General features: G+C 46.2%; 2 protein-coding genes across 2 annotated transcripts in view; one reads left to right on the top strand and one right to left on the bottom strand.

Annotated features, from left to right (window-relative positions):
- dok6 (docking protein 6) overlaps nucleotides 1-22,331 on the top strand; it is a gene marked incomplete at both ends in the record, with an annotated part of 666,878 nt that overhangs the window by 320,565 nt on the left and 323,982 nt on the right. The window lies entirely within an intron of this gene.
- Nucleotides 1-22,331, bottom strand: part of rttn (rotatin) — a 213,431-nt gene that overhangs the window by 35,546 nt on the left and 155,554 nt on the right. Inside the window, exons 38-41 of the mRNA XM_084326661.1 lie at nucleotides 20,794-20,884; nucleotides 16,822-16,972; nucleotides 14,755-14,892; nucleotides 13,216-13,415 (exon numbers count right to left, since the gene is read on the bottom strand). Coding sequence (XP_084182787.1) covers nucleotides 13,216-13,415; nucleotides 14,755-14,892; nucleotides 16,822-16,972; nucleotides 20,794-20,884 — 580 coding nt within the window. The remainder of the gene's footprint in view (nucleotides 1-13,215; nucleotides 13,416-14,754; nucleotides 14,893-16,821; nucleotides 16,973-20,793; nucleotides 20,885-22,331) is intronic.

Here is a 22,331-nt window from a genome sequence, read left to right on the forward strand (position 1 = left end):
CCCTATGCCATAAATGTCATGTATGTTGTGTATGTCATAAATGTCACTATTAATTGAAAATGGGGGACCCTGATGTAAACAAGACAAACGTCTTTCTCTGGTCTGCATCCCCTTAACAATTGTGTGTATTGAGCCGTACTGTATTGTACCCATTCTGCAATCTGTTAAATAAAGTTTTCATTCATTCATTCATTCATTCATTCATACCACCCTGACCTACACTAACAGTAACACAAGCTAAACTGGCTAGATACTGTAGCTACCACCCTGACATACACTAACAGTAACGTTATATGTTATGCAGTTATTATAACTTACAGTAAATTAAACAATTGTGGATTTATTATTGAATAATTAATAACAGAAGCTAAATTAAACTGTACACAATAATTTATAAGTTCAACTGTATGATGTGAATATGAATATGACTTGTGTAAAGGTTTAAAAATAATAATAATAATAATTTGACCCTGCCCCATGAAGAACCGGAATCGAGAATCGTTAAGAACCAGAAGCAAAAAGCAGAATCGGAATCGGAATCAGAATCGGAATCAGAATCAGAATCGTTCAAATCCAAACGATGCCCAACCATAATTATATCTCAATCATTTTTGTCCACTGATCCCCAAATGTGTCCGGGATGGTAGATTAATTTATATATTTGAAATTGTATTTGAAATGTATCCCTTGAGATCAACCCTCTCGTTTTCGAGGGGGTCCTAAACACAGGGTAACAATAAAATACAATACAATACAATCGTGCATACTGACAGGAGCTCTCCAAAGCACAACCCACCCAGTCCAACACCCACAGAATCCTCCTGAGAGGAACAAAATACATTTCATAAATGTACACACACACAAGAAAAGGAAAAGAAAGAAAGAAAGAAATGTAAAACAGGAGCAGCTTGTCTGGAGATGAGTGAACAAGGATGACTTAAAGCAGAACAAATAGGTAATAGCTCTGAGTGAGCTGGGAAGATGACTCCAATCACATGGTGCTTTAAATAGAAAGGCACGTCTACCAACCTTGTAGATTTGGGGAGTGGAAAAAAATAGGTAATGCATATGTCTGAGCTATATGGGATTAAACATTTTTAAGATAAGGGGGATAGTTAAAGAAAATGCATTTGAATATGAATAACTGTTACGGACGATGTCCTTGTGTATATATATGGGAGTAATGTATGTAATCTGTTGTGTATATAGGCATGTTTTGTTTGTTGTTGTCTTGTCTCCCTCTTGTGTCTACACATCCCCAGGTTCCCAGTTGCAGCAGCAGCTGGTCAATCACCAACTCACCCCGGTGCAGCGGCAGCTGAGACTCGTTCAGCAATCAACATCCACTCCCTTCATAATACCCTTTGTGTTTCAGTGTTAGTTAGCTCCCTGGTTCGTTTGGTCTGTGTTGGTGGTAACTATGGCTCTAGTGTGTTGGTGCTTTTGTAGGTAGAGCTCTCTGGTTCATTGATGTGGTAAAGTAGAGCTCTTGGTGTCTTTGTACACACTCTTTGTTACACACTCTCTTTTGTGGGAGCTAATTCTGTGTGAGAGCTAATCAAAGCTCTGTGTGAGCTCATTTTGTGTGAGAGCTAGTCAAAGCTCTGTGTGAGCTCATTGTGTGTGAGAGCTGGTCAAAGCTCTAGTTATTTGGTCTATATAGCATTGTATCTTTTTGTGTTGTTGTACATTTCTGTACTAATCCTTTGTATATCTGTTTGTCACCCAGCCTATGGTGATTGTTTCCTGTTATTAATCTTTTGTTTCGCACACAGGGACATTGAGGGCAGAAAGATACCCTGGGGTCTACATCTGCATCACGTAGGAGAACTACTGTTAAAGACACCAGCTTAGAGTGAGCACCACCTCCTGTACTTTGGGGCGTCCGCGCCTGTAAAGGGGGGGGGGGGGGGGCTTTTGTTTCATTTTGATATTATTTGGTGCTCACTGGTAGGTCCTCTTTGCTCTCTGTGTTGCTGATCTCATTTGTGTAAAATAAATATTGTTATTTTACAATCTGTCTATGGTGTTTTGTGTCACTGCATCCTCACCTATCCTGTCTGTGGCCTAGTGTTGCGTCTCCCCACGGGGGCACGTAACAATAACAACCAGTGAAAATGTCTTCTCAATGTACAGTAGGTGTCAACCAGTTTAAAGACTCATACTGTAACTGAGGGGTACAATTCCCTGACTGTATTACTAGATATGATACTTACTACCACTACCTTTGTACTTAATATTCGGCCACCCAGTACACGGCATAAATATATTATCATGAACACTCTCACGTAGATGAAACGGATCCAACACAAATGTACGAATTAGAAACAGGTCTTTATTTCTACACAGCGATGGTGTGTAGAATAAGCACTTAATCACTTAATTACATTTATGAATTGAAATAGTATGCACTTTTATGGCAAGGAGTATTCGTCGGTATATCAATAGAGAATGTCCAATCTCTGAAGGCGCAGGTGGTAAATATACGACCTGGAATAGTTAAGGAATAACAGCAATGATACTTTAATGATTATACTAGATACACTAGAGGGGGTTAATCCGGTCGCTTGTAAGCCGACAGGAGTAGGAGGGGTGGGGGGGTAGAATCCGGCTGCCTCGTCCGGCCAAGGGTATCCCAGGTGAACCCACTGTAGTGCCGTTCAATGCGCCGGCGATCCTTGGACCACAGATGAAAGCAGGTGGACTCTTTGTGGGCCGGCTCTCTCCGGTCCACGGGGGAGAGACGTGAAGCGACCTCGTCTTGCAGAGCGTCTCCTCACCTTGCGTCCTCTCCAGGGGGGGGGGGTTCCAACACACGGCAGTGTCGGGGGTCTTTATCCATGGAATAATCAAAGTATCCAAAGCATAATCCGTGCCTGGGAAGGCGGGCTGTCGTCGGTAGAATAATCCGGTATACAGGTCCACTCGCTCGTCGGCTCTGGGGCTCCTCGGGTGCAGCTTCACATAGGGTCAACCACCCTGGGTAAGCAGCCAGTTCTCTGCCCGAAACGATGGGGTACTGACTACGGTAGTATTCTCACCGCACGAAGCACTATATATTAACAGACTATTATTAGCTTAATAGACTACGTCCAACTCGACGATATAGTGCCAAATATGACTATTCAAATATTAATATACACGATGTCTCAATACCGATGGTAGGCGAACTTGGCCTTACTCCCACACGTGGCGTCGCGGGGAGGCTTTACGTCTGTGACTCTATTGGAGGGTAAGAAACTGGACTGAAAAGAAAGTCCTACTTTAGTAGCGCAGTATATATACGCACTATGAACAAATAGTCCCATTAGTGGTGCGGTAGCCAAATTCCTACGCGGAACTAGGACTTGTTCGTACATGTCGAGCGGTACGTTTGAACTGGGTCTGAGGGGTATGGCAGCCTGGCACCAAGGTCTCGACCAATAGTAGAATGGAGACTATTATGGGATGTTCAGTAGGCTAGAATGGATATTCAATGCATATTGTACAAGGAATATACAAGGGATATCAGGGAATATTAGAGAATATACAAATACAATTAAATATATATATATAAATAAATATATATATTCGGTTTAATCTGGCCCTTCACAACAGCCACCCCCTGAATAGGTCCCAGACCTAATCAGTTAAACAGAGACAGATTAATCGCGTTGTCTATTTACACATAAGGGTTTGCTGTAGGGGTCAGTCAACTTCACAAAGTCATAGGGTTGTAGGGTCATGGTCATCATCGATTGTGTCTGGGAGTCGAGGCAGTTCTATGAGCCTTGCCACGGGACGGGTGTAAGTGCGACCCTGGACGAGCACTTCAGCTGCTCGGACCTTGCCGTCGGCACCGGTGATCACTTTGCTTACGCGGCCGGCCGGCCACATAGCTCTGGGCAGTGATTGATCAATAATCATGACGACTGTTCCTTCTGTCAAATTGTCTCTCTCCTTTACCCACTTCTGGCGGGTCTGTAGAGACGGTAGGTAGTGCAGTAGGAAACTGTTCCAAAACTTGTCGGCTAATACTTGGCTGTACCTCCACATTCGTCGGCCGTTCGCTTCTTCAGGCCGGTACATTGTCTGGGGTAATGCAGGATCTAGCCGCCCCATCAGGAGTGTGTTGGGGGTAACTGGGTCGATATCCGCCACATCACTGGAGACATATCCGAGGGGCTTCGAGTTAAGTACTCCCTCAATCTCCGTGAGGACTGTCATTAGGACTTCTTCCGCCACAGTCTGGGCCCCAAGTACTGCGTACAGGGCTGTCTTTATGGAGCGCACTTCTCGTTCCCAAGTGCCACCGAAGTGGGGTGCGTTTGGGGGGTTGAATTGGAAATCAACCTGTGCTGGAGCGAGGTGGGTCTTAAGTTCTGGGCCCATAGCTTGGAAGCTCTCTCTCAGCTCTCTTTCGCCGCCTTTGAAGTTTGTCCCATGATCGGACAATAGGGTAGACGGTCTTCCTTTCCGTGATGTGAATCTACGGAAGGCCATAAGGAATGAGTCTGTGCTCATGGTCGGGAGAAGCTCGATGTGTATCGCTCTGGTGGTCATGCATTTGAATACAATACCCCACCGCTTCTCGGTTCCTCTTCCTTTCTTTATGTGCAGCGGGCCAAAGCAGTCCATACCCGTTGAGTGGAATGGCTTGTCACCGATTCGGAGGCGACATGGAGGAAGGTCAGCCATCCTTGGTATGCTGGGCTGCGCGCGCCACTTGCGGCAGTCTAGACATGTTCGCTGGAAGCGTCGTACCGCCTCTCTTCCTTGTAGGATCCAGTAACGACGTCTGATTTCCGCGAAGACTCTTTCTGCTCCTGCGTGATGTACATCCTCATCGTATTCCTTTATAATCAGCTCTGTGACCTTATGTCGGCTGTTCAATACGATCGGGTATTTAATGTCATTCGGTAGATTGGGGGCTCTGCGTAGGCGACCACCCACTCTGATGAGGGTGTGAGCGTCGCTCTCGGGGGCCAGGTGAATTAATCTGCTGTCGGATGGGACGGGCTTTCCTCCCTGTAGACAGGCCAATTCATCGGGGAACGAGTCTCTCTGGGCTCGCTGCAGTAGAAGCAATTCTGCTTCCTCGTAGTTAGCTGCTGACATATCAGCGGGGGACTTGCACTCCGGGTGGTACCGCAGGAATGTTCTTTGTTGTGCACTCTCTATGGACGTGCAATCGTCTATGTTAGGGTCGGTGGAGGCTACGGTGCTCAATCCACAGAACACAGACTTCTTAATTTCCACCTCCTCTGGACTTGCTTCCCTCGGGATAGGCCTGGGCCACTGTCCTTCCGGGAGTCTTAGGAATGCGGGGCCGTCACTGTAGACATTGCGACGGGTGAGGTCATCCAGGGGCATCCCCCGGGTGATGACGTCAGCTGGGTTCTGTTTTGTATCAACGTAGCGCCACTCTGTTTCTCCGGTTAACTCTTCGGTTAAGTCTTGAATCTCGGTGACTCTGACTCCCACGAAGACTTTGTACTTGCATGAGTCCGATTTGATCCAGGCGAGTACCGTCGTGGAATCTGACCACAGGATTGTTCTAGACACCGGTATGGTGAGCTCACGTTGGATGAGCGTGGCTAGGTGCGCTCCAGCTAGGGCTGCGCAGAGCTCTAGACGTGGGATAGATTGTTGCTTGCGTGGGGCTATTCTCGAGCGGGCGAGGACAAATGCTGTGTAGATCTCTCCCCCCTGGTCTTGGGCCCGCAAGTAGGCTACTGATCCGTATGCGACCTCTGAGGCGTCACTGAAGACGTGTAAGTCCATTTTACATGTCTCTGGCCTCACCGTGGGTGGGAAGTAGCTTCGGCGCATATTAACGCCTGGGAGTGAGTGGAGCTCCATCTCCCACTCTCTCCAGGTGGATGCAAGGTGTGCGGGAATGGGGTCGTCCCAGCCCTGGTCCTTGTCCCACAATGCTCGTACAATCATTTTTGCCCTGGTGGTGTACGGTAGAATACATCCTAGCGGGTCATATTGTCGGGCGAGTGTTGTGTACACACTCCGTCTGGTGGTCGGCGCCGCCGCCGGCCTTCCCTGCTCCGTAGTCAGGGGCTTGTGTCTGTAGTGAAGCGAATCTGTTTTGAATCGCCACACCAATCCCAGGGTCATCTCCTGGGCTTCTCCCGGGATTGTAGCCATCCAGGTCTCGCTGCTGGCTGCCTTGTCCTCGGAGGAGAGGCTGCGCAGTACTTGCGGATCGCTGCTGGCCCACTGCCTGAGATCAAAGCCGCCTTTGATCAATGAGGCGCGGAGTTTAATCAGGAGAGCCTCGGCTTCTTCCTGGGTTGAAAGGCTTTGTAGACAGTTGTCTACGTAGAAGCTGTTCTTTACGCTGTGTCGGACCTCTTCGTCCGCTGCTGGGTCCTCTGCTACATGTTTCTGTAGTGCAAATGTCGCACAGCAGGGGCTGCACGTCGTTCCGAAGGGGAGGACTTCCCATTGGTAGATGGCTGGGTGCTCATCTCCTGGCTTCTCTCTCCATAGGAACCGTAACAGGGGCTTGTCCGCCTCTACTAATCTCACCTGCAGGAACATTCCTTTAATGTCCCCGCTGATGGCCACCTTTTCCTGGCGGAAGCGGAGTAGAACGCCGAGTAGGGAGGGGCCGAGTGTGGGACCGGGCAGTAACTCTTTATTCAGATTTTGGGATCCGATCTGGTAGCTGCAGTTAAATACTATGCGGTCTTTACCGTTGTGATGGACCTTGTGGTGGGGCACGTACCACGATTCAGTGGTCTGGTCAGCCTCTTTAATGTCCATCTTTGTGACGTGTCCCGCTGTGATGAGCTTCTCAATCTCAGCGCGGTATACACTCTCTTGGGCGGGGTTCTTGGCTAAGCGCCGCTCCGTGTTCAGCAGGTACCGTTCTGTGGCGTCTGTCTTGGCGTGGAAAGTAGGCATTCCTTCTCGCCGCAGGAGTGGCGTGGCGTATCTCAACACGCCGTTGACCGGGACTCTCTTGGTCCCTGTCTCGAGGAGGTGAATTGCGTAAATGTCATCTTTAGAGCGAATGTCTTTCTTTCCGTTCTTAAAGGGCATTTGTTCCAAGGTCCATAGCCGCTCTACGTGTTGCAGGAGTGTGGTTTCTCCCTCTGTGACTCGGGAGTGGAGACATCTAGTGGCTGTACTTCGGTTGAGAGATTTGGCGAGCGGGCCTTGGAGAGTCCATCCCAAACGGGTCTCGACTGCTGCAGGGCAGCCTCGGGGTCCGGTATGAACCCGGTCTATCGGGACAATGAGGTCTGCATGGTCGGAGCCTATCAACAGGGTCGGCATAGCATTGTCTATGAGCGGGATCGGTAACTTGCGCAGATGTGCATATTTCTCCATCAGCTTGGCGACGGGGTATGTGTACCGCGACAGTCCTATTTCTTGGCTGGTGAAAGCGTCTGCAATCTGGTACCGTCGCTCAGGCTGGCCGCTTGCTGCGATAGAGAATGAGACATTCTCGCCCTTTATCGTCTTCAAATCTCGTCTTATTGTCCGAATTGTCATTTGGGTTTCGCTTCCCCGCAGCCCTAGCTGGGCCGCAGCGGAGGCGAGCAGCAGGGTCTTCTCTGACCCGTCATCGAGGACGGCGTAAGTGTCCAGGACTTTATTCTGGTAGCTTAGTGTCACACGCACTACTTTTAGGAGTACTCGGGCTCCACTGCTGCTGGCGGGATCGATGTACATGACGCTCGCTTTGCGGCTGGATGGTGCGGGTGAAGGGCGCCGTCTGTTACTGTCGTGAAGTATGTCCAGATGGGCTCCATCGCACTTGGTGCACCTTTTCTTTAAGCGGCATTCGGCTGCCATGTGTGAGCGCGCACAGCGAAAACAGCGCTTGTTGGACTTTATCCATTGACCTGCTTCCTCCGCGTTCAGCTTGGGGAAGGAGTCACATTGCGCTAGCCAGTGTTCTTTCTCACAGTAGGGGCACACTATCTTCCACTTCTCCGTTCTGGAGGGGGTACTGTGGCTCCTGCTGCTCGGTACTGACTCCGATTGGTGCATCACAGTCACCGATCTTCTTCCATCATTTAGTCGTCTGGTTCCTTCTCTGGAGCCAGGGGTGCTCCGTCCGAATGTATCTAGCCGTAGGCTGCTGACTTCTCTCGCCAGGAAGTCTGCTAGATCGAGGAGGTTCGGTTCGGGGCCATTCGGGTCTCTGTGGTCCCTCTGCCGCCTAAAGCGCTCCTGACGAGCGGGCGGCAGCTTCTCCAGGATCCTTTCCACATTTGAGTTGGCGTAAAGTTCATGCCTCCCCTTCTCTCTTTGCGCTCCCAACATCCCTACCAGGGACTGCACTCTGATGGACAGGTCGTCCAGTGCTCGATTGTCTATTGCTGGGGGTAAGCGGTCGATGTGTCGGATCTCCTGGATCACGTAATCCCATATGCGCCCATACCTCTGGTCCAATGCTACCAGCGCTGCTGTGTATGGGGTGGTGGAAGTCGCGTAGGCGAGCGCTATATTATGTGCGCGGGGCACCTTTAAGTGCTTCAGTAGGATGGCGTATTTGTGGCGTTCATCCAATACATCCACCAACATGGTCTCCAGACACATGCGGAGTTCTGTATACTGGGCCCGGTTCTCTTGGGTGAAGTCGGGTACCATAGGCGTGCCAATGTATGACGCTGACTGTGGATACATCGGCGAGCGTTGGGGGAGAGGCCTCCTAGGCGAGTCTCCTCCCGCTCCTTGGTATGGGCTGGTACCGGCAGTGTACCATGGCCCGCTTGTCCAGGTGCTGTTCCTCGGTGCGGGTCGTGCGTCGTGCTCACCCGTGTATAGAGTCGGGGGTCTGTAGCGCAGCTCCGCGGGAGTATAGCCTGGGCTGTACCGGACCTCCTGGTCCGGTAGAGTACTGTGCTGTCTTCGGGCGTGGTTCTCCTCCTCTTCCTCTTCGTCTTCAGTTAGGTCATCCAGTGCTTGTAGTCTCTGGTTTAGCCTCTCCACAGGATATGCTGCTCCTTCCCGGTTGCTAGGTCTCGCTTGGACCGGTGGGGGGAGGTGGTCTGTGGGGGGTATAGACCTCGTCTGTTGGTCAAGTTCAGGGTTGTTTACTCGGCTAGGGGATGCCGCCCTGGAGGTGTGTCTAGATGAGTTCCTGGAGCCTCTGGCGGAGGGAGAGGGTGTTGTCCGTCTGATCAGCTGTTCTATTAGTTGCGACTGCTGTCTGTCGCGCGCTGCGTCCCGTTGAGCACCGGCTCGTTCTCGGGCCACATTCTCTTCCATCTGAATGCGTCTTATTTCTAGACGTATCTGCTCGTGTTCGCTTCGCTGCTGGATCTGCAGTCGGTCGCGTTCAGCAGCGGCGTTCAGGCTGATGAGGAAGGCCTGCTGTAGGGTCCTCTCTGCCTCGCTGGGAGAAGGCGGTTGTATAGGGGAGCCTTCCCTCGGGGTACTCCTTGCGGAGCCTTGGAGCTCTATCTCCACGGTGCTCTCCCCGTCTTCTTCCGTGCCGAGTTCTCTCTCGGTAGCGTTGTATTCCTCCCGGGACTCATCGGGGACTACTTCTTCAGTACTGGCGGGGTGTGAAGTCATGTCTGGTTCCCACTGGTCCCCACCGTGAACTTGGTCAGTTACATTAGAGCCCGTAGGGGCCTCTATGGTTGGGGTAGTCTGGGCGTTGGGGTTAGACATACTTTTACTTTCTAGTTTTACCGCGTTTACTGTTAGTAGAAGACTAGGTTGTTGACTGACAGCGTAAGCCTCTAAGTACTGAGGGAGCCGTCGTTCGCGCTGCGGGCGTTGGTTAGGAGGATCGTTTCGTGGAGTGTTCATCATAGGCCATTTCAATATTAATAACACTATATTAATATTACACTAATTACCCTCCGGCTCGAAGGACCAATTGTAACTGAGGGGTACAATTCCCTGACTGTATTACTAGATATGATACTTACTACCACTACCTTTGTACTTAATATTAGGCCACCCAGTACACGGCATAAATATATTATCATGAACACTCTCACGTAGATGAAACGGATCCAACACAAATGTACGAATTAGAAACAGGTCTTTATTTCTACACAGCGATGGTGTGTAGAATAAGCACTTAATCACTTAATTACATTTATGAATTGAAATAGTATGCACTTTTATGGCAAGGAGTATTCGTCGGTATATCAATAGAGAATGTCCAATCTCTGAAGGCGCAGGTGGTAAATATACGACCTGGAATAGTTAAGGAATAACAGCAATGATACTTTAATGATTATACTAGATACACTAGAGGGGGTTAATCCGGTCGCTTGTAAGCCGACAGGAGTAGGAGGGGTGGGGGGGTAGAATCCGGCTGCCTCGTCCGGCCAAGGGTATCCCAGGTGAACCCACTGTAGTGCCGTTCAATGCGCCGGCGATCCTTGGACCACAGATGAAAGCAGGTGGACTCTTTGTGGGCCGGCTCTCTCCGGTCCACGGGGGAGAGACGTGAAGCGACCTCGTCTTGCAGAGCGTCTCCTCACCTTGCGTCCTCTCCAGGGGGGGGGGTTCCAACACACGGCAGTGTCGGGGGTCTTTATCCATGGAATAATCAAAGTATCCAAAGCATAATCCGTGCCTGGGAAGGCGGGCTGTCGTCGGTAGAATAATCCGGTATACAGGTCCACTCGCTCGTCGGCTCTGGGGCTCCTCGGGTGCAGCTTCACATAGGGTCAACCACCCTGGGTAAGCAGCCAGTTCTCTGCCCGAAACGATGGGGTACTGACTACGGTAGTATTCTCACCGCACGAAGCACTATATATTAACAGACTATTATTAGCTTAATAGACTACGTCCAACTCGACGATATAGTGCCAAATATGACTATTCAAATATTAATATACACGATGTCTCAATACCGATGGTAGGCGAACTTGGCCTTACTCCCACACGTGGCGTCGCGGGGAGGCTTTACGTCTGTGACTCTATTGGAGGGTAAGAAACTGGACTGAAAAGAAAGTCCTACTTTAGTAGCGCAGTATATATACGCACTATGAACAAATAGTCCCATTAGTGGTGCGGTAGCCAAATTCCTACGCGGAACTAGGACTTGTTCGTACATGTCGAGCGGTACGTTTGAACTGGGTCTGAGGGGTATGGCAGCCTGGCACCAAGGTCTCGACCAATAGTAGAATGGAGACTATTATGGGATGTTCAGTAGGCTAGAATGGATATTCAATGCATATTGTACAAGGAATATACAAGGGATATCAGGGAATATTAGAGAATATACAAATACAATTAAATATATATATATAAATAAATATATATATTCGGTTTAATCTGGCCCTTCACAACACATACAATGAGCAGTGGTGGGTTCTATAAGGACATCTCAATATAAATCTACAAAGGCTGTTATAGACAGTGTTATGTGGATGAAGAATAGATTCTGAGGCATTCTGATATGCAGCCACATTCATTAGATTAGGGACAGCTGTTCAGTTCAGGAAAAATAAATCCAGTTGGGGACATGTGACGTTGAGACCATAGATATAACTAGATGGTGCAAGGCAGAGACTCCAGCGTAGTTCACCGGCGGCCATCTTGTCACAGGCAGCATGCCCACTCATAACATGAATGTTTATGGTGCATGTACTATTGAAATAACCATAGCTTGCAAAATTTTCAACCGATTTACAAACGGTTTGGTTTATTACAAACGTTATTAACGTGGCTATGATTCAGGATGATTGGACATATATTTTCATAATGAAAGTCCATCATAAGTATGCAGTATGATAACTACATCTGACGTTTATAACAAACCAAACCGTTTGAAAATCTGTTGAAAATTGAGCAAGCTATGGTTATTTCAATAGTACATGCACCTGTGGCAAGATGGCCGCCATGTGGCAACGTCGGTCTCCCTAGGGAGGTGTAGTGGTTACGTCATTGCTGTTTCCGGCCAGTCCACCATCTTGAAAATGCAATGTATTTACCCATTGCCCATTTAAAAAACAAATAAAGCATGAACATTTGCATGGTGTACCTTTCTGTGCATATTCATCCACAATCTATAGCTCAACATGAAAATATTCGCAATTAACACTATGATCGCCGGGGATGAGTTAAGACGTCATTCCTAGCCATGCTTATTCTGCCGAAGACGCCGTAACTCGTCTTTGATGTCAATATTTCAAAAATCTGTCATCGAAATCATATTTCCTTTCCGGAGCCCTGAGATGTACTGGTGAGCTCCACTCAACTGTCTAACTGAGCTCCACTCAACTGCAGATCGGCCAAGAGGGAGGGGCGCGCCAAACAGGAAGTGCTCATCCATATGTGCTCCGGGCACTCGCGATCGGTAGCCGGACTCCATCTCAACACACTGGATGATCAATCGCTCGCCCTAACTCAATAAACAACGTTATTTGGACGTATATAGTATTATACAACCTGGAAATGGTTCATCAGGATCAACATCCCATAATCGAAAACGGTCTACTCCACGCTGATCGTCCAACGGCGCGAGGAACATACGGTAAGATTCAGCGTTATTTTCTAACGTATTCCATATAAACTGCTATGAATCATCTAACGCTGCCCACGGAATTATAAACGATCCCCCGCCCATCCGGTCATCATCAGATCATACGTAGATCATTCTAGAAGTACATCCAGTTGAAATTTTTCATCTCACGCAGATCGCTACCAAACTGTATTTCATCATCAATATAATGCATTTGGGGCTATAAATCACGTTCTGAAGAAAGCTGCAGAAAACGATAAAAACATACTTATACTTTAGACCATATTTTAGTATGAATATGTGAATGAAAAAGTTTAACGTTGCTACACCCTGAACAATACATATAGGACATTGAATGGGCCATAATAATGGCAATGTAGCAATAGAATTAAAAAAGTTATAGCCCTGCAAAGAAGGGGAGCTTCTCCATAGACAAATAGAGCTGGCGAGGGATGGTAAATTATGAATTTAACCCATGGCGATTAAAGTGTTAATTGTAAAAAAAAAATCGCAGAATTTGATTTCAACCAAAAATGCTTAAACAATAATGTTAGTGATAGAAGGGAACTCATTTTGTGCAAAAATGGAAAGCTTGTCAATGTTCATGAGGCAGAATTGTTACAATAGCCGATAATCCATTTTCCCAATGATAAATCCCTATACGGGTGGACCTCGCTGGCGGTCCAAAGTGACGTCAGACTACACCTCCCTATTGGCCTGCAGCGCGGGTGAGTCATCGAGCCTTTATGTCTATGGTTGAGACCCTGTGTTACCTGTAGCAGCAGTTCACACAGCTGGCCAGCAGAGGGGCCGCTCAGGACATCAGACAGAGGGCTCACAGGTTCAGGGGTCGCGGCGGCGGTGACCTCACATCTCCTTGTCTCCTCTGAGAAGAGTACACACAGGAACTGCAGCGCCACCGCATGGAGGGGAGGATCCACCGAGTCTTCATTCAGACAAACAGCCAACGTTTCTGACAGATAAATAAAACAGAGACACACAGAAGAAAGAGAATGTGTTATAGTGTTTTTAATAAATTCTTTTATGAATGAGTACAGTATGTCTTTCTTAACAGTGAGACACTAACTCCCTGATCTAAATCCCCTGACAGCTTGATGTTCCCTTTACACCGGAGGCACTAGATTCTACTGGAACCACACTGGTGGAGGAGACGCTTATCACTAGCGAGCGAGCACACACACACACACCCACCCACACACACACAGTGCCTGGGGAGCTCAGCACTAATCTTTCAGTGGACTCATCATATCCCCTGCTGCTCCATTAGTCACAGAGAAGAAGAGGAGTAGGAGGAGTAGGAGGAGGAGGAGGAGGAGGAGGAGGAGGAGGAGGACCATCTCATCTTTGTTCATTAGTCAACTAAGTGGTCGTTAGGGTCTTAGTCGACTGATATATATATATTATGTAGAGATGGAAGTTTCACATCACGATTATACTGACCCAAATGATCAGGTTATCGGAATTATCTCGGCGTCGTTAAAATGTGCTGAAAATGTTCTAAAGGCACTGATACAAACTGAAATCATTTCACCAACAGCAAATAAAAGTAGCAGCACTATGCACTTTTTGTTTGCATGAATTATTTAATAATAATAATTATTATTACTATTATGCACTTTGCTACTAAATAATCTACCTTGCCTATATTACTACCTACTATGCTAGTATGTCTATACTACTATATGCACTCAAGACTGTAGCACTTAAATTCAACACTGTTTGACAAACTATCTTACTTACTTCAGCTGACTTGTTGTACAGAACTTGTAAGTCACTTTGGATAAAAGCGTCACCAATAAAATTCAAGTTCAAGTTTAAATATTATTATATTATTATTATTATATATATATAAAATTATATTATATTATATAAATATAAAGTGTGTTAAAGTGTCTAAAGTGAGTAAAGTGGGTGTTAAGGTGAGTGTTTATTTAAAGTGAGTGTGTACGTGTGGATGTGTGTGCTGTGAGTGTAGATGATGGGTTGTTACATAGTGTCATTGTCGTTGAGCATCCTGATGGCCTGGGGATAGAAGTTCCTTCGGAGTCTCTCTGTACTGGCCATGAGACTCCGGTATCGCTTGCCTGACCGCAGCAGTTTCAAAGAGGCAGTTGTTTGGGTGACTACATTGGTGTTGTTACATTATTATTCACTCACTCACTCACACACTCACACACTCACACACACACACACACACACACACACACACACACACACACACACACACACACACACACACACACACACACACACACACTCTAACCCTTTCACTACCACATGTGAGCGTGTACCTGTGAGCGGCTGCCAGCGCCTGCCCAGCGCGGCAGAGACAGACAGATACGCCGCTGAGCCGTCTCTCTTCACCAGAGCAGCCAGGAGCGTCAACACGTCTGTCCAGCAGCCACACAGCGCCGCCCGGGTCTCCGGGCCTGGAGCAGAACCACGAGTCACAGAACACACACCAGTCAGAGGGGAGCCACAGACGTGCGTGCACGCATGCACACGCACGCAGACAGACAGACAGACAGGCAGGCAGACAGGCAGGCAGGCAGGCAGGCAGACAGACAGACAGACAGACAGACAGACACACACATACACATACACAGACAGACAGACAGACAGACACACACACAGACAGAGACAGACACACACACAGACAGAGACCTAGACACAGACACACAGGGATATGAAAGACATTCATATCAAGATAATCCTTTTATATTCTTCCAATATTGATTATGTATCACAATCTCTGCTCCTCCATTTAGATAACAATATCATGATTATATCATAAATCAATTGTGATAATGATCCTGATACGATTTGATAAGCAATAATATTAAATTACTATGGGGCCATTATTGTTACACAGATCTGTAAATGTCTGTAAATGTCATCAGTTAAACGTTTCTCAACTGGTTGTCTTGTTAGACTTCTGCTGTGGCAGAGATCCACACAATGCCTGTGGTGATGTGTGAAGCTTTGTCTGTAACTCTAGGCTGTGCAGCCATGCCACGGCAGAAGTGGCTCAGGGGGCAGAGCAGTTGTTTGGTAACCAGAAGGTTCCCGGTTTGATTCTGGCTCTTCCTGGCAGAGTGCCCCCTAACTGCTCTTGATTCAGGCCACATTTGCCTGCAGTGTGAACGTAGCCTAACATGTCGGAAACAAAGCAAAGCCACTTCATTTCTTCCTGCATTTCAGACATAGAAATCTGGTTATCGGCAGATACCAGAAGGTTAGGAATCGGTAGTGAAGGATTTGGGTAGATTTTTCATTAAGGTAAAACCACTATAATATATATTATAATCAGGCGAGCCCAATTACTTATAATCCATAAGGCCATAGGAGCCACAGGATGATTTTCTCTTGGAAGACAAGAAGCTTGCCGTCTCATCTCTCCTGGTCTGCATTCCATTATCTCTGGTATCAACAGTTCGGCTGCAGGGCTTCGTGGCTGTCTGTGTGTTATCAGCATTGGCGGAACACAGGGTTCCGGGGCCGTTCAGAGCAGAGGTTGTGTCAAACTTTAGGCCCCAGCGCTGGTGAATGGGTGAAAAAGTAATTTAACAGAAATATAACAGCAGCGGTGTCCACAGTTGTATCCCTGTGTGTTAACCTTCTGGGCCGTTCAACAGTCCGTATTAAGTGATGTTGTGTTTATTTTTCAAATGTAGCCAAGAGTAAATACCCTAACCCAAAACAGCAGTCAAAGTGTATAATGATTTGAAGGCTTAACTCTTTCTACGCCAAACCCGACATTTCTCGGGTTTCAAATCCAACCGCTGAGCGCCATACCCAAGATTTCATTTTGGAGTACCTTCTGACTAAGGTAAAGTCTATTCTAGGGCTATTTTACCGAACCTAAAACATGCTTTTGTATCGATCACAGCGTTGTCTTTTACCGAACCTAAAACATGCTTTTGGTAACGATGCAGCTTCGTAACCCCCCCCCTTGATGATTTTGTGAAGAAACATATATATATATATGGTATATACCTTTGATTTGGAAATAATATAGGTTTCAGGCGAGCAACCCGAACGATTTGGGCATATGCATATAACACGTCATATCTTGCTATCTAGAAAAAAATACTGGATTATTTTGAAAAGGGGCGATGTGTAGCGTGGAATAGCCCATAAACTAAAGTATGTAGAAATTAACTGGTTTGTCAGTGTTGGACTATAAATAATGCCTGTCAAATGAGCCATACTATTGTCTCCATAGCTATAATACAGAACACACGATGGGTCTGCAAACATTGCAAAAATGGTCAATAACAATGGCGCCATTGAGTAAAGATGGGAAAACAGCGTGGCAGTCAATGAGTTAAGAGGTTAAACATGAATTAGTGTTTTACCCAAGTGTTTAGTGTCCAGCGTGAGGACCATCACCGCATTGGCCAGCAGAGGTTTCAGGAAGTCCATCTGACCAATCAGCTCCTGGCTCACCGTGGCACATGACTGCAACAGTTTGGAGAAACTGGACAGGAACTGAAGTAGGGTCAAAACCTAGAAGAGAAACACACATACAAACATAAATAAATAAATAATTAAGTAAATAAATAAATACAAACACACACACACACAAACTAAAATAAACACAAACAAACCGGTTTAATTTGTGAATCAGCCACACGGGTGCGGTCATCAGCGATGCTGATGCATAAGATTCCAGATATCAGGCAGATTAAACAGACCGGCCACTAATCCTGTGACTTGTGTGACCTGTTCATGTGACAGAGAACATTGTATCTTTGATCTGTCAAATGATACCAAAAACAAATATCAAATCTGATAATATTTGAAATAGATAAGAGATCCCAATCACAGATAAAACTGGTTTAGATGTTGGCATGGTCTGGCCTGGATTCTTGTATGAGCATTTGCCTGAGACCCAGTCAGAACATCCGAGGGTCCCACTCTTCGGGTCGTGACTCAGGACTATGGACCGTTATAGTGGAATGTTTGATATAGTTTCTAGAGAGGTATGACAACAAATTACTTTATGTTTAATTAATATTATTGGAATATTGGCTTCGGCTTTTATGAACTCTTTCTCTGCCAACAACAATTAAACTTGTTATTGGCCGTCAATCGTTGAACGCCAACAACGAGTATACTCGTTATTTATTTTATTTGCTATTTCCATTCATTATCCATCCAGGGAGCCTGGTGTTATCATAGGGAATGAGTCTGAGATCGCAAAAGTCCAATACCGCCGCCTGGTATGATGCGGCCGGTATTGCACTTCATTTCAAACTCTGTATTGGGCTGTGCGTCGATTATATTGGTCCGGGCGGCTTGAAGCCTTTTTACAACGCATCCGCGTTTCCGGGTTCCCGTTTTGTACTCTGATTGGCCAGGTCATGTGACATGAGCGCCAATCGTGGGACGGCAAGTTTCTACACTGGTTAAGCTTAGGCACTCTTCGAAGTTGGTTAAGGTTAGAGTTTGTCTTAGAGCGTGACGGCAAGTTCTTTCGCCGGTTAAGCTTAGGCACTCTTTCGAAGTTGGTTAAGGTTAGAGTTTGTCTTAGAGCATGGCGATAGAACGCCAGGTAGTTTGCAGGCTGTTCGACGCGGAAATGGGCAAACACGCTATTGGGCGCACATGTCACATGACCTGGCCAATCAGAGCGCCGGAAACACGGATGCGTTGTAAAAAGGCTACACACGTCCGGGTGGACTTTTCTAATAACCTGAACCTAGGGCTTCACCTGATCGCATTGAATCGTTTTCGGGACTCCCGATTCATTATTCTGTGATGGGTTATGTCGTAGGCCAAATGGACATACGATCTACCAGATGGCAATCAAATAATTGGAATATTCTTTTTGGAATCCCACCGCCCACAGGTAAGAGCAATTTAACGTCAATTTCAGCTTGATTGTGCCTTGTTTTCATAGCCATCGCCCTGATCAGCGTATGTTGTTGTACTAACGAATGCAGTTATTGACAATCAATTACGGTAATCAGAAATGACCCCCCACCCTTTCATGCATTCATGATGGAACAAAATAACGATCATATGCATTTTAATTTTTAATTGTAGCGTGTGTAGGGACGAAATGCCAATGGATTTAGTATATTACACTTTGCGGGCTATTACTAGCCTCCCAGGAATTACCCTAAACCGCTCTAAAACCATACTTATATTCACCACGGTATAAAACGGGAATGTATGGATGGAAAAATTATTTCTTTTTCACATCTTGAACGATAGATACTCAATGTCAAATGGGCCATAGTATTGCATCCATAGCTATAATATAGAATATAGTTATAGCCCTGCAAACAAGGTGACTGACTCCATTGGTTTAATGCGTGGCAGCGCATAGCCATATCCCGGAAACAGCGTGGCAGAGAATGAGTTAAACATCCCCTCCACTCAAAAACATGATTTATTTTGTATGGTGAACTCCTCTTGGAGGCTCTTTGACTATACAGATTGTTATTTGTGACTTTGACTATACAGATTGCTATTTGTGACTTTGACTACCCAACCCCCCCCCCCCCCCACTCCTAACGAACCCCCCCCCCCCCCCCCCCCCCCCACTCCTAACCAACCCCCCCCCCCCCCACCCACCCAACCACCTCCAATGTACAGTCCCCCCCACCTACCCAATCCAATGTACAGTTTCCACGCCTAATGTATATACTCCTTTCTTTCTGGACTCTTTTTGTATCACAAACAGTACTGTAATTGCAAATCTGGTATGATAAATGTATAGATGGAGCAGTACTGTCTATCTGTATGTCATGTATGTCATATATGTTACGATGAATTGAAAATGGGGGACCCTGATGTAAACAAGACGAAAGTCTTTCTCTGGTCTGCATCCCCTTAACAATTGTATGTATTGAGCTGTACTGTACTGTACCCATTCTGCAATCTGTTAATAAAGTTTTCATTCATTCATTCATTCATTGCTATTTGTGACTTTGACTATACAGATTGTTATTTGTGACTTTGACTATACAGATTGCTATTTGTGACTTTGACTATACAGATTGCTATTTGTGACTGTGACTATACAGATTGCTATTTGTGACTGTGACTATACAGATTGCTATTTGTGACTTTGACTATACAGATTGTCATTTGTGACTTTGACTATACAGATTGTTATTTGTGACTTTGACTATACAGGTTGTTATTTGTGACTTTGACTATACAGGTTGTTATTTGTGACTTTGACTATACAGATTGTTATTTGTGCAAAACTTGTCACCAGAGCACCTGTTTCCCATTCTTCTCCTGGAGGAGGAGCTTCTCTGTACTTCCCTGAGTTGCGTGTGTGATGTCACTAATAGGTGGAGCCTCTCATGGTCCAATATGTGGCAACTTGACACCTTTAGCTTCAGCTACACAGAAAGCTGAGTAGGTGTTGACATGTCTTGAAGGAATAAGCTGCAGTGCTGACTTGGAATTCCTGGTAAATATCAATGGGTGCTTGTTGCCAATTAGCATATTCATAGATTCTTGCATTTTTAATGAGGGGGAAAGATGCAGCTAAAGCCATTTTCATTAGTTTATTGAACAGTATGGAGGAAAAGCCATATTTATGCAAATTGTAAAAAAAAAAAAAAAAAAAATAAGGATTTTAAATACATCTGCAGGGGATCTTTTTATTCCAATGACAACTAGGATGGGGATGTAACTAACACGCAGTAAAAACAACTGGCCGGAAATCAGCTACAGTCAGTTTGAGAGCGTAGGATAAGATAAGATATTCCTTTATTGATCTAATTTATTGGGGAAATGTGGGCGTCATTGCAGCACGGGGGAAGGGGGGGTACAGGTATGGGCAGGGTAATAGTAGAAATACATAGATATAGGCAATCAAATTTGATCTGAATATAGAAATACGAGAATAATAAACAGTGTAAACAAAGGTGTAGATGAGGGTCTGTGTGCCCCATCTGTTATATTATATGTTACAATAAATATAGAAAATAAAGAATTAGAATCTGAATATATACTATGAGTAAGAGTAAAAGAGGGTCAAGTGAAAACTATCCATACTGAAAAACACAGATGCTACTTTCCTCCAAACTGAATAATTTTTTTTTTTGTGAAGAAGATTTTTTTATTTATTTTTCCTGAAACAAGAGCATACTTTGAATGTACGCTTGTTAAGTTTCTCAAGGGTAATATTCCACCCACACACCAACAACCATGCTGCCCTTAAAACAGCCTGCTGCAACACTCCGTCTGCTGCTCTGCTCTACCGACCCGGCGTCTCACCGCCGCTGAGTCATAACAACAGAGACAAGTTTCAAAAAGCCCTTCCAGCACTCTGCCCCCGCGGCGCACCACACCGCGCTCACCTGGCTCCTCGCGTCCTCCCCGTCTCCCGGCAGGGTGCCCGGCGCGCTCAGCTCGCTCAGACAGCTCTCTATGGACCCAGCATCCACCAGACTGGAGGGGAAATAAAGGCCAAGGAGGCTTCATGTGTTGTTTTCCAGTTCCTCCTCTACGTTTACCGTCAAAAACAGGACCATAAAAAAAGGAATGATTTTTATTTTAAAATGTTTGATATTTAGGGGGGTGCTTTTCACACCCGTCTTGTTTAGTCCGGTTGAATTGAACCCTGAATACGTGTACCCGCCTGTTCATTTGGGTTAGTGCGTGCACGTGTGTGTGTGTGTGTGTGTGTGTGTGTGTGTGTGAACACCTGTAATGGAGCTCAGGGTCCTGCAGGGGATCCTGCGGTGCTTCATCATCCACCGCAGGGTTATTATTTCCACTGCTGGTAAGTGAGTTCAAAATAACCAAGTGGTGTTGTGATACTAAACAAATACCCAGCATGCATCAGTGACAGCCGCCTAGACGGTAGCGCGCAATTAATCCCAGACGGTGACGTGTAGTATTTCATAACATCTGTCCGAGCCAACGTGGAAATCTCAGAACGACGTCCAATGAACAGCTGACCCGCAGGATCACTTTTAAATTAGAAGCTTTTAAATTAGCAGCAGCATTCTGTTTTGGTAGCCATGCCAGTGCTTACTATATAAGCATTGCTTTTAAAATAGCTTGCAACTTACTGCAAGCTGTGCAGCATACGAACAGAGCTGTGGAAACACGAAGCAGTCGTCTGAAGTTACTGTTTCAAATGACTTTTATTGGTTTATTTTGCTGCTGGTGTCCAGGGGTCCTTTGATTCATAATCCGTCTCTGATTAGCCACCATTCAAATGATGGCTAATAATAATAATTGTATCTCTGATTGAAAAACAGGCTGGCAGAATTTCTGCGGCATCTCTAGAGGTCTTTGGATCACAAGACGTCCTCTGTTTTGTAAATTCCCCATTATTTTATTATTTCCAGTAGGGCACCTTTCTGGACAGCCGAGCGGTCATAGTGTTGTGTTAGGTGCGGGGGGGGGGATACTGTACAATGGATTATCGACAAAACCTTACTTGGTCCCAAGAAGAGGGTCTTGTGTATTATTGGGTTAGGACATTTACTGTACATTGGAGGGGGTTGGGTTAGGACATTAATAGGGGCCAGTTTCGAATTGCAGTCTCTCGTAGGTGCTCCTTGAGAGTGGTTTTAAAAGTGGGTAGTGATTCACATTCCTTTACAGCTGTGGATAGGGCGTTCCACATTGATGTGGCATAATTGCTAAACGTGTTTAGTCCCTTGTTTGAGCCGAATCTGGGTTTAACATGATTTGTGGAGCTCCTTCTGGTGTTGTGGTCGTGGTATTCACTGACCTTTGGGAAGTAATTTGACATGTACATGGGTACCTTAGTCGTGTAGTGTATCTTGTAGACCAGGCCCATTGCAAGTTGCTGTACTCTGTCGTCTATTCTAAGCCATCCTAGTTTGTCAAAGTGGGCAGGGGTGAGGTGGGTTCTAGGAGT

The sequence above is a fragment of the Notolepis coatsorum genome, assembly GCF_963971535.1.
Source record: "Notolepis coatsorum genome assembly, chromosome: 12".
Taxonomy (NCBI): Eukaryota; Metazoa; Chordata; class Actinopteri; order Aulopiformes; family Paralepididae; genus Notolepis; species Notolepis coatsorum.